At 38.6% G+C, this 12,619-nt stretch overlaps 1 protein-coding gene across 1 annotated transcript in view; it reads left to right on the top strand.

Annotated features, from left to right (window-relative positions):
* Nucleotides 1–2,326: 2,326 nt before the first annotated feature.
* crtc3 (CREB regulated transcription coactivator 3) overlaps nt 2,327–12,619 on the top strand; it is a 41,823-nt gene continuing 31,530 nt past the window's right edge. The window contains exons 1-2 of the mRNA XM_058078533.1: nt 2,327–3,395; nt 10,286–10,396. Of these exons, the coding sequence (XP_057934516.1) occupies nt 3,264–3,395; nt 10,286–10,396 (243 nt within the window). The 5' untranslated portion in view covers nt 2,327–3,263. The remainder of the gene's footprint in view (nt 3,396–10,285; nt 10,397–12,619) is intronic.

The raw sequence follows: 12,619 nt of genomic DNA, 5'->3' as shown, positions 1-12,619 counted from the left end.
TCACAGTTAGGACTTTATCTCATAATTGTGAATTTTTGTCTCATAATTTATACTTTTTATCTCATAAATTCCACTTTTAATCTCATAGTTATGACTTCATCTCATAATTTCTGAGCTCTTTTCTCATAATTGACTTTTTATCTTGTAATTTCAATGTTTTAATCTCAATTATTTATAATTTTTTATCTCTCATAATTATGACTTTTTATCTCATAACTTCCACTTTTTATCACAGTTATGACTTTATCTCATAATTGTGAATTTTTGTCTCATAATTTATATTTTTTATCTCATAAATTCCACTTTTAATCTCATAGTTATGACTTTATCTCATAATTGTGAATTTTTGTCTCATCATTTATACTTTTTATCTCATACATTCCACTTTTAATCTCATAGTTATGACTTCATCTCATAATTTCTGAGCTCTTTTCTCATAATTGACTTTTTATCTTGTAATTTCAATGTTTTAATCTCAATTATTTATAATTTTTTATCTCTCATAATTATGACTTTTTATCTCATAACTTCCACTTTTTATCACCGTTATGACTTTATCTCATAATTGTGAATTTTTGTCTCATCATTTATATTTTTTATCTCATAAATTCCACTTTTAATCTCATAGTTATGACTTTATCTCATAATTGTGAATATTTGTCTCATAATTTATACTTTTTATCTCATAAATTCCACTTTTAATCTCATAGTTATGACTTTATCTCATAATTGTGAATTTTTGTCTCATAATTTATACTTTTTTATCTCATAAATTCCACTTTTAATCTCATAGTTATGACTTCATCTCATAATTTCGGAGCTCTTTTCTCATAATTGACTTTTTATCTTGTAATTTCAATGTTTTAATCTCATAATTATTGCTTTTTTATATGTCATAATTACGACTTTTTAATCTCATAAGTTCCACTTGTTATCACAGTTATGACTTTATCTCATAATTGTGAATTTTTGTCTCATAATGTATACTTTTTATCTCATAAATTCCACTTTTAATCTCGTAGTTATGACTTCATCTCATAATTTCGGAGCTCTTTTCTCATGATTGACTTTTTATCTTGTAATTTCAATGTTTTAATCTCATAATTATTTATAATTTTTTATCTCTCATAATTACGACTTTTTATCTCATAAGTTCCACTTTTTATTACAGTTAGGACTTTATCTCATAATTGTGAATTTTTGTCTCATAATGTATACTTTTTATCTCATAAATTCCGGTTTTAATCTCATAGTTATGACTTCATCTCATAAATTCTAGTTTTTATCTCATAGTTAGGACTTTATTTGGCAATGTCTACTTTTTATCTCATAATTATGACTTCTTTTCATAATTTTGAGTTATCATAATTTTGACTTTTTATCTTACAATTGATTTTTTATCTTGTAATTTTGACTTTTTAATCTTTAGATTAATGTTATGAGTTTTTATCATAATTTTGGCTTATCATAATTTTGACTTTTTAATCTTTAGATTAATGTTATGAGTTTTTATCATAATTTTGACTAACTTTTAATCTCACAATGATGACTTTATCTATCTTTTATATTTGACTATATCTCATAAATTCCACTTTTTAATCTCAGTTATGACTTTATTTCATAATTGTGACTTTTTATCTCACAATTACGACTTTTTATCTCATTTTTATCTCACTATTGATTTTTTTATCTTATAATTTTAATTTTTAATCTCACAATGATGACTTAATCTCATAATTTAAGACTTTTTATGTCATAATTTATACTTTTTATCCCATATATTTGACTATATCTCATAAATTCCACTTTTTAGCTTATTGTTATGACTTTTTATCACAATTTTGACATCATAATTTTTACTTTTTACTCTATTGATTTTTTTAACTTGTAATTTTAACTTTTAATTTCATAATGATGACTTTATCTCATAATTTGAAACTTTTTATGTCATAATTTATACTTTTTATCTCATAGTTATGGCTTTATCTCATAATTGTGACTTTTATTATATATTTTCTATATTTATATTATAATATTTTCTATGCTATGACTGTGAAAATATTCCAGCACCATCAATTTTAATACTGACGATATTGGTAGCTGTTACATATGCAGAAGCATTTTGTAACCATTAAAACGGAGGTAAGGCCATATTTTTTTTATAATTGAAAAATGCAGCAAAAAAATATTGTGGGGGTGGGGCTTTTTAAAAAATATTTAATTGGAGATAATGTGCTGTTTTAGAATGTTGAATTATATATATTATATACCACTCTGCGGTTAACCCGATCCCTTTATCGTGGCCAACGATTTGTCGCCCCCGTGTGGTCTTTCGGGGAATGGGTGGAATTTAACGAGGTAATGTTTTTCTCAGCACTGGAGATAAAAAAGCCATCGGACTAGAGTTGCTGCAACAAGCCTCGTCAAGCGACGACGAACATGGCGACGCGACAAGCGGAAACTTAGCACAACAATCGACAACAACTGATGACTTTCGATCCTCCGGACTTGGTGTTTATGTTCATATGGGGTCGTCGGGTCGGAGTTTGAGGTCTGCTGTGCTGCCCGTGGATTAACGCAAGAGACTCCATTCCCGCTGTCATCTAGCGTTTAAAGTATGGATTTGTGGGAACAAGTGTGAACACTTAGTGTGTGTGTGTATGTGAGTGGAAAAACAGTTTTTTTTTCGCCCACTGGAGAAAGTCGACCCACGGAGTGAGTCCCGGATAAGCTCGGCGGACACTTGTTGAAATCCAACTTAGCGAGAAAAGCTCCATTGCTCCTAAGCTAACGCTGTTAGCAAGATTCCGGCTAACGTAGCATATACTTTGTGGAGTATGTCTAGCTAAACCCTTTAAGTGCGACTCACGCCGGTTTACGTTCGGTAACCGTTTACCGAATTGGAACGTCGACGGGTGGGCAATGTGGTTTTTGTTGGCGTGTGTGTGTGAAAACGTTACAGGTGGATGTGACAAGTCCGTTTAGCTAGGCTAGCTAACTTGCTACTCCGTTCATGTTCCGTGTTATGTTGTGTTAGCTTTCACGGCTAAAGTCGAAATAGAGTATCAATATCAACTCGTATTGCATTATTAACTTCATTTCAAGTCTTACAATCAACGCAGATAATTAACTCAGTTGTGACAACTTTTATTTTATTTTTTAATCCATCAAGTTCTGATATAGTTTGACTTTTTTTGTAATGGATCTTAAAAAATAGAGCGTTGATTCAGCTTTTTTTCAAAGTCGCTGGAGGGGGGGGCACCATGTCCGGCTCCCCGGGAACAGGGGGTTCGAACCCCCGGAAGTTCAGTGAGAAGATAGCGTTGCACAACCAGAAGCAAGCGGAAGAGACGCGGGCCTTCGAACAGCTGATGACGGACCTCACTGTCTCAAGGGTAAAAATACTGTTTCTTCTTCTCTTGTGTTTTTCAATGGAGTTGTGCGAGTCATGAACGAGTCGTTCAAAATTGTGAGTTTTTTTTAAAAACTGAATTGGAACTCACCGATACTTATACTTGTGTTAATTAGCACGTGGGGTGGGGAGGGAGGGCATGTGTGATCGGATACCCGGTTCATGACAGTTCTTGTGCACGCGCTGGGTTGCAAGTGACTTGATTGAATCGGATACCAGATTCATGCCGGTTTCTGAGCCCGCATTCTGTGACAATTGACTTGAGTAAATCAAGTACCCGATTCATGCCAGTTTTCAAGTCAATCGAGTACCCATTTCATGGGAGTGTCTGAGCACGGGTTGTATGACAAGTAACTTGAATGAATCGGATACCCGATTCAGGCGAGTTTCAGCGAATGCACAATGTGACAGGCGATTTGAGTGAATTGAATACCCGATTCACAACTTCTGTGCATGCACTCTGACAAGTGACTCAATACAATCGAGTACCCGATTCATGCGAGTTTCTGCGAATGCACAATGTGACAGGTGATTTGAGTGAATTGAATACCCGATTCACAACCTTTGTGCATGCACTCTGACAAGTGAATCAATACAATCGAGTACCCGATTCATGCGAGTTTCTGCGAATGCACAATGTGACAGGTGATTTGAGTGAATTGAATACCCGATTCACAACCTTTGTGCATGCACTCTGACAAGTGAATCAATACAATCGAGTACCCGTTTCATGCGAGTGTCTGAGCACGGGCTGTGTGACAAGTAACTTGAATGAATCGGATACCCGTTTCATGCGAATTTCTGAGCACGGGTTGTGTGACAAGTAACTTGAATGAATCGGATACCCGTTTCATGCGAATTTCTGAGCACGGGTTGTGTGACAAGTAACTTGAATGAATCGGATACCCGATTCATGCGAGTTTCTGCGAATGCACAATGTGACAGGCGATTTGAGTGAATTGAATACCCGATTCACAACTTCTGTGCATGCACTCTGACAAGTGACTCAATACAATCGTGTACCCGATTCATGCGAGTTTTTGCGAATGCACAATGTGGCAGGTGATTTGAGTGAATTGAATACCCGATTCACAACTTCTGAACATGCACTCTGATAAATGAATCAATAAAATCGAGTACCCGATTCATGCGAGTTTTTGCGAATGCACAATGTTGACAGGCGATTTGAGTGAATTGAATACCCGATTCACAACTTCTGAACATGCATTCTGACAAGTGAATCAATACAATCGAGTACCCGTTTCATGCGAGTGTCTGAGCACGGGTTGTGTGACAAGTAACTTGAATGAATCGGATACCCGATTCAGGCGAGTTTCTGCGAATACACAATGTCACAGGTGATTTGAGTGAATTGAATACCCGATTCACAACTTCTGTGCATGCACTCTGACAAGTGAATCAATGCAATCGAGTACCCGTTTCATGCGAGTGTCTGAGCACGGGTTGTGTGACAAGTAACTTGAATGAATCGGATACCCGATTCATGCGAGTTTCTGCGGAATTCACAATGTGACAGGCGATTTGAGTGAATCGAATACCCGATTCACAACTTCTGTGCATGCACTCTGACAAGTGACTCGGTACAATCGAGTACCCGTTTCATGGGACTCTCTGCACACCAGCTGATAAGTATCTTCATTATATTGGATACCCGATTAGTGTGAGTTGTGTGAAAGGTAACTTGAACGAATCGGGTACCCGAGTCACGCAAGTTCTTGTAATTTGAGAACCACATTCAAAGTTTTTCAGAACTAACTAAACACTTTATAAAATTGCATCCAGCAGGGAAACAGGAAACGGGGAAAGTGGTTCCTTAACATCTGCATCAGTTCCCTTAGGGATGCATTTAAGTACTCCAAAGGGAGTGTGCAATCTGGGAAGAGCATCCGTAATGTCCGCGGCAACTTCTAAAAATACAATTCAATAATAAATAAAAAAAACATTGTTGCCAATCGCTTCATACTAACATGTGATCTAATTTCTTTTTAATTTCATTTAATGAACCATGTCATTTCATCATTTAAGCAATAACTCATGCAATGTCATAAGAATGACGTCCATTGAGCCTTGCTTAGCGATCGCATTGATTTATTGACTTGTCTTTTGACTCGTCTTAAGAATGGCCATGAATGTACTGTAGAGAGAAAGAGAGAGAGAGAGCTGTTACTTTCTATGATAAATGATGATTGAATGAGTCCATTGTTGCCAGATGTGACGGCGAATGACCGTTTTGCATAACGACAGGTCATTCAACTAAGTCAACCAAGAAGTAGTCGCCTCGATTCCACGACCTGGATGACTGACAACTCATACGCCGACCTAACAACCATGTACTGAATAGTTATTTTCTTTCATAATATGCTCCTGTTATTGTGTGTGTGTGTGTGTGGGGGGGGGGGGGTAAAATGGTCTACTCATTGCGTTACATTGTGCTCTTTCTGTGATGTCTGAGGTGGTCAATGAAAAAGGATGTGGCTTTGAGGCCACAGCAATTGGAAGTTTTTCATTCAGGCATGGACTGTCGGTGACCTGTGCCACAGCCACAAGGTTGAGGTTGGAATCTAACACTACATCAACAACTGGGATTACAATTGGCTGCTTTCATGTTTACGCCCGCGACTCAAGAACTCAGTAGTACACTGTATGCAGCGAGAAAGTCTGTAATGGAGTCTTGTAGTGAGTGTAAAAGGGGACTATGAGGTGTTTTTTTTTTTCATGTCTGGAGTAAGGATCAACCGATATTTGCGTTCTTTACTTGAATCGGTATCGGCCAATACGGGCGTGGGTTCGCCGAGATATTCCCTACTTGTAAATGGTATATTTTCTCAGTTTACAACCTTTTAAATGCAGTTTTTAACATTATTAGAGCCCTCTAGACATGAAATAACACCCCTATAGTTACCTTTATACTCCCATTACCCAATATAGCAGACATAATCACATTCAAAATATGCCATTTAAGACATCAATAAGACTTGTGCAAGATTGTGTGTCTGTTTCCTCGGTCGAGGGTGGAATTGAACTCGGGTCTCCTAGCTGTGCGCTAACCACTTGTGCAGCCAGAATTCCCTACTTGTAAATTGTAAATTTTCATAGTTTACAACCTGTTTGCAACCGTTTAAATGCATATTTTAAACATTATTAGAGCCCTCTAGACATGAAATAACACCCCTATAGTTACCTTTATACTCACATTACCCAATATAGCAGACATAATCACATTCAAAATAAGCCATTTAAGACATCAATAAGACTTGTGTATGTGTGTGTGTGTGTGTCTGTTCCCTCGGTCCAGGGTGGAATTGAACTCGGGTCTCCTAGCTGTACGCTAACCACTTGTGCAGCCAGAATTCCCTACTTGTAAATTGTAAATTTTCATAGTTTACAACCTGTTTGCAACCTTTTAAATGCAGTTTTTAACATTATTAGAGCCCTCTAGACATTAAATAACACCCCTATAGTTATCTTTATACTCCCATTACCCAATATAGCAGACATAATCACATTCAAAATAAGCCATTTAAGACATCAATAAGACTTGTGCATGTGTGTGTGTGTGTCTGTTCCCTCAGTCGAGGGTGGAATTGAACTCGGGTCTCCTAGCCGTGCGCCAACCACTTGTGCAGCCAGAATTCCCTACTTGTAAATTGTAAATTTTCATAGTTTACAACCTGTTTGCAACCGTTTAAATGCATATTTTAAACATTATTAGAGCCCTCTAGACATGAAATAACACCCCTATAGTTACCTTTATACTCCCATTACCCAATATAGCAGACATAATCACATTCAAAATAAGCCATTTAAGACATCAATAAGACTTGTGTATGTGTGTCTGTTCCCTCGGTCCAGGGTGGAATTGAACTCGGGTCTCCTAGCCGTGCGCTAACCACTTGTGCAGCCAGAATTCCCTACTTGTAAATGGTATATTTTCATAGTTTACAACCTGTTTGCAACCGTTTAAATGCATTTTTTTAAACATTATTAGAGCCCTCTAGACATTAAATAACACCCCTATAGTTACCTTTATACTCACATTACCCAATATAGCAGACATAATCACATTCAAAATAAGCTATTTAAGACATCAATAAGACTTGTGCAAGATTGTGTGTCTGTTTCCTCGGTCGAGGGTGGAATTGAACTTGGGTCTCCTAGCTGTGCGCTAACCACTTGTGCAGCCAGAATTCCCTACTTGTAAATTGTAAATTTTCATAGTTTACAACCTGTTTGCAACCGTTTCAATGCATATTTTAAACATTATTAGAGCCCTCTAGACATGAAATAACACCCCTATAGTTACCTTTATACTCACATTACCCAATATAGCAGACATAATCACATTCAAAATAAGCCATTTAAGACATCAATAAGACTTGTGTATGTGTGTGTGTGTGTGTCTGTTCCCTCGGTCCAGGGTGGAATTGAACTCGGGTCTCCTAGCCGTGCGCTAACCACTTGTGCAGCCAGAATTCCCTACTTGTAAATGGTATATTTTCATAGTTTACAACCTGTTTGCAACCTTTTAAATGCAGTTTTTTAACATTATTAGAGCCCTCTAGACATGAAATAACACCCCTATAGTTACCTTTATACTCCCATTACCCAATATAGCAGACACATTCAAAATAAGCCATTTAAGACATCAATAAGACTTGTGCAAGATTGTGTGTCTGTTTCCTCGGTCGAGGGTGGAATTGAACTCGGGTCTCCTAGCTGTGAGGCCTGCGTGCTAACCACTCGCTCGCCATGCAGCCCTTTTAAGACAACTTGGAAGACTTTATTTACTGAAACTGACAGCGGGACTGCAAGATAGGCTAGAAGACGGGTCACAGTCGTCCATAGCTAATTTAGCTAGCAGTTCACGTCAAATAGTTGTTGTTTTACTGGCAGTGATTGACACTGAGCTCTATAAGCTAATAATTTGGCATGGAAATGCACATTATTATTAAAAGATTTGCCGAATATCAATAGAGAATATTAGCGTTGAATGTCTTCTGTGTTTTTTTTTTTTTACTTTTTATTTATTTATATCTGCGTATAATTTTATTGGAAATGTGAACAAGCTGTCGGAACATACAAAGCTTTGCTGCAGGCTCCGGTGAGTTTTTGTTTGCCTAATTAAGGACCCAAAATGAAGGCCTTTACGAGGATGCTTGCAGCCTAATAACCATATGACGCCACATGCAAGAGAACGCTTTAACGATGGAGCTTCAGGTTGAGCACAGGCGTTCATTAGTGGCCGCTGGAGCCGCAGCTTTAAAATCATAAACATTGCAGTGCGATGAACACTTCATATGAGTTTAAATGCAGTTTTTTTTTAATCTCTTGCTCTTCTTTTATCTTTCCTTTTTTGGCATTTTACATGCAAATAATTATTTTCCGCTGGTCTTCTGATTTAGTTCTGGAGTGTGTATCGCATTTATTTTCACTTTTTGCAGATCCGTTGATAATGCAGAAAAATGTCAAATATTGGCCTTTAGGAAATCGGGCTAAGAAAGAAGCCATTATTTTCATTAAATCCTTTACTTTTTGATTGCAGCTCTTTTTTTAGCTTACCACTAAACAACAAGGAACCTTGTGTTTTTTTGTAAGTATGCTGCTCACGTATGGAGGACCAAAACTGCCAAAATAATAAATAAATAAAAGTGAAAATAAAAACAAAAATGGAAAAAAAAATTTAATACACTAAAATAAATATAAATATAAATAAAAACAAAAATAAAAAAATATATACATAAATAAATAAATGCAAAAATAAATACAAAAATAAAAAACAAGATTCAAAAATTAAAAATAAATACAAAAATAAATATATAAATAAAATTACATATCAATAAATAAATAAAAGCACTCTACTCTCATATGTATTTATTTCATGCTGCAGACAATGTCAGCTTGAAATGCAGAAGGAAAAACTATTCAAATGAGGGGGCGGTCCTAAGTGTGTCTTGGGTTGAACTGTTCGCCTATTGGTTGATCGACATGTGAGTGCGAAAATCGACTAGGTAAGCCTGCAAACGGCCACAGCAAGAGGAAGTCACCACACCACTCTCAATGGCGGTAAATATGGCTGCAATCTCCAGGGATCTCCGTTTGCTAGCAGATATTTCGGATAATGCTTCCCCGGATTAGCTGCTTTTCCGGGTGGAAGCCTTATTGGAGCCTGATCTCTCTCCTCCCCGACGGAGCTTTTTCGCACTCACATGTCGATCAACCAATAGGCGAACAGTTCAACCCAAGACACACTTAGGACCGCCCCCTCATTTGAATAGTTTTTCCTTCTGCATTTCAAGCTGACATTGTCTGCAGCATGAAATAAATACATATGAGAGCAGAGTGCTTTTATTTATTTATTGATATGTAATTCTATTTATATATTTATTTTTGTATTTATTTCTACATTTATTTTTGTATTTATTTTTAATTTTTGAATCTTTTTTTATTTTTGTATTTATTTTTGCTTTTATTTATTTATGTATATATTTTTTATTTTTGTTTTTATTTCCATTTATATTAATTTTTTTGATTTTTTTTTCATTTTTGTTTTTATTTTCACTTTTATTTATTATTTTGGCAGTTTTGGTCCTCCATACTCACGGACCAGAATGGGTCTTTTTTTAATGTAGGCTCAGAAATCGTCTTTAGACCGCAAACTCGTTAAGAATGAGCTGAGCCAACAGCGCCCCTAGTGGTGGCAGCCAAGAAGTGTACTCCACTTTGTCTGAAGATGCATTCGCTGTAATTCTTAGCTTAATTAATCGTTGTGTATCCCTGCTTCAGAATATTAATATTATCAACAATCAACTGTTATCAACATTCTCTATAATATTTTTTTTCATTGACTGACAGGTGCAGTTCCAGAAGATCCAGCAGCTTCGTTTATCTCAACCGCGACCGCAGTACTACGGAGGGTCTTTGCCCAACGTCAATCAGATTGGCAACGCCAACACCGACTTTCAGGTGGGGTGATCAGTACTTTGCAGTGCAGTAAAAAAATACTACTACTGGGTTTTCAACCACGTGACCTTGCGTGGTTGGTGCAATATTTTAGAGATTAATGTGAATAACGACGCGCGTCATTGAAATGATTTGCTCCAGTCATGAGTTTACATGCGGCGTGACGTGCAGAGACATAAAAATACCGTCATTTCCGGACTACAGAAGGCACCAGTTTTTAAGCCGCACCCATTAAATTTAAAAAGAAAAAATATATATTTAAACATATATGGGCTCGTTACGTCATTCATTCATTCATTTTCTACCGCTTTTCCTCACAAGGGTCGCGGAGGGGGGTGCTGGAGCCTATCCCAGCTGTCTTCGGGCGTAAGGCAGGGTACACCCTAGACTGGTCGCCAGCCAATCACAGGGCACATATAGACAAACAACCATTCACACTCACATTCATACCTATGGACAATTTGGAGTCGCTAATTAACCTAGCATGTTTTTGGAATGTGGGAGGAAACCGGAGTACCCGGAGAAAACCCACGCATGCACGGGGAGAACATGCAAACTCCACACAGAGATGCCCGAGGGTGGAATTGAACCCTGGTCTCCTAGCTGTGAGGTCTGCGCGCTAACCCCTAGACCACCGTGCCGCCCGTTACGTCATTATATGGGATATTTGGTACACAACTTTTAATTAAATAAGCAACATGGTGGAAAAGTGGCCTCACAGCTAGGAGACCCGAGTTCAATTCCACCCTCGGCCATCTCTGTGTTGGAGTTTTCTCCGAGTACTCCGGTTTCTTCCCACATTCCAAAAACATGCTAAGTGTCGTAACATTCCATTGATGAGAGAATGGCTGCCACAGGAAGTACGCTGTCAATGCCAACATGTGAGTTTGTTATATCTAATCTATGTCTAAGACATCATATTTTCTATAATTATGTTGGTTAACGGTGGCACGGCGGTCGAGTGGTTAGCGCGCAGACCTCACAGCTAGGAGACCAGGGTTCAATTCCACCCTCGGCCATCTCTGTGTGGAGTTTGCATGTTCTCCCCGTGCATGTGTGGGTTTTCTCCGGGTACTCCAGTTTCCTCCCACATTCCAAAAACATGCTAGGTTAATTAGCGACTTGAAATTGTCCATAGGTATGAATGTGAGTGTGAATGGTTGTTTGACTATATGTGCCCTGTGATTGGCTGGCCACCAGTACAGGGTGTATACACCCAGCCTCTCGCCCGAAGACAGCTGGGATAGGCTCCAGCACCCCCGCAACCCTCGTGAGGAAAAGCGGTAGAAAATGAATGAATGAATGTCTACTATATTGGTTAACGGTGGCACGGCGGTCGAGTGGTTGGCGCGCAGACCTCACAGCTAGGAGACCAGGGTTCAATTCCACCCTCGGCCATCTCTGTGTGGAGTTTGCATGTTCTCCCCGTGCATGCGTGGGTTTTCTCCGGGTACTCCGGTTTCCTCCCACATTCCAAAAACATGCTAGGTTAATTAGCGACTCCAAATTGTCCATAGGTATGAATGTGAGTGTGAATGGTTGTTTGTCTATATGTGCCCTGTGATTGGCTGGCCACCAGTCCAGGGTGTATCCCGCCTCTCGACTGAAGACAGCTGGGATAGGCTCCAGCACCCCCACGTGGGCGACCCTCGTGAGGATAAACGGTAGAAAATGAAATGAATGAATTTTGGCCGCAAGAGTGGGTAGCACGCAGGTCTCACAGCTTGGAGACCCGAGTTCAATTCCACTCTCGGCCATCTCTGTGTAAAGTTTGCATGTTCTCCCCATTCGTAAGTGTTTTTTTTTCCGGTTTCCTCCCACATTCCAAAAACATGCTAGGTTAATTAGCGACTCCAAATTGTCCATAGGTATGAATGTGAGTGTGAATGGTTGTTTGACTATATGTGCCCTGTGATTGGCTGGCCACCAGTACAGGCTGTATACACCCAGCCTCTCGCCCGAAGACAGCTGGGATAGGCTCCAGCACCCCCGCGACCCTCGTGAGGATAAGCGGTATAAAATGAATGAATGAATGAATGATGACTGGTTAGCGGTTAGCGGTTAGCGCACAGGCCTCACAGCTAGGAGACCTGAGTTCAATTGGGTGGTTGTTTGTCTATATGTGCCCTGTGATTGGCCGGCCAGCAGTCCAGGGTGTACCCCGCCTCTCACCCGAAGACAGCTGGGATAGGCTCCAGCACCCCCTGTCACCCTTGTGAGGATAAG

This window comes from Doryrhamphus excisus, chromosome 7 (assembly GCF_030265055.1).
Source record: "Doryrhamphus excisus isolate RoL2022-K1 chromosome 7, RoL_Dexc_1.0, whole genome shotgun sequence".
Taxonomy (NCBI): domain Eukaryota; kingdom Metazoa; phylum Chordata; class Actinopteri; order Syngnathiformes; family Syngnathidae; genus Doryrhamphus; species Doryrhamphus excisus.
This window is presented reverse-complemented; position numbering and strand designations above follow the sequence as displayed.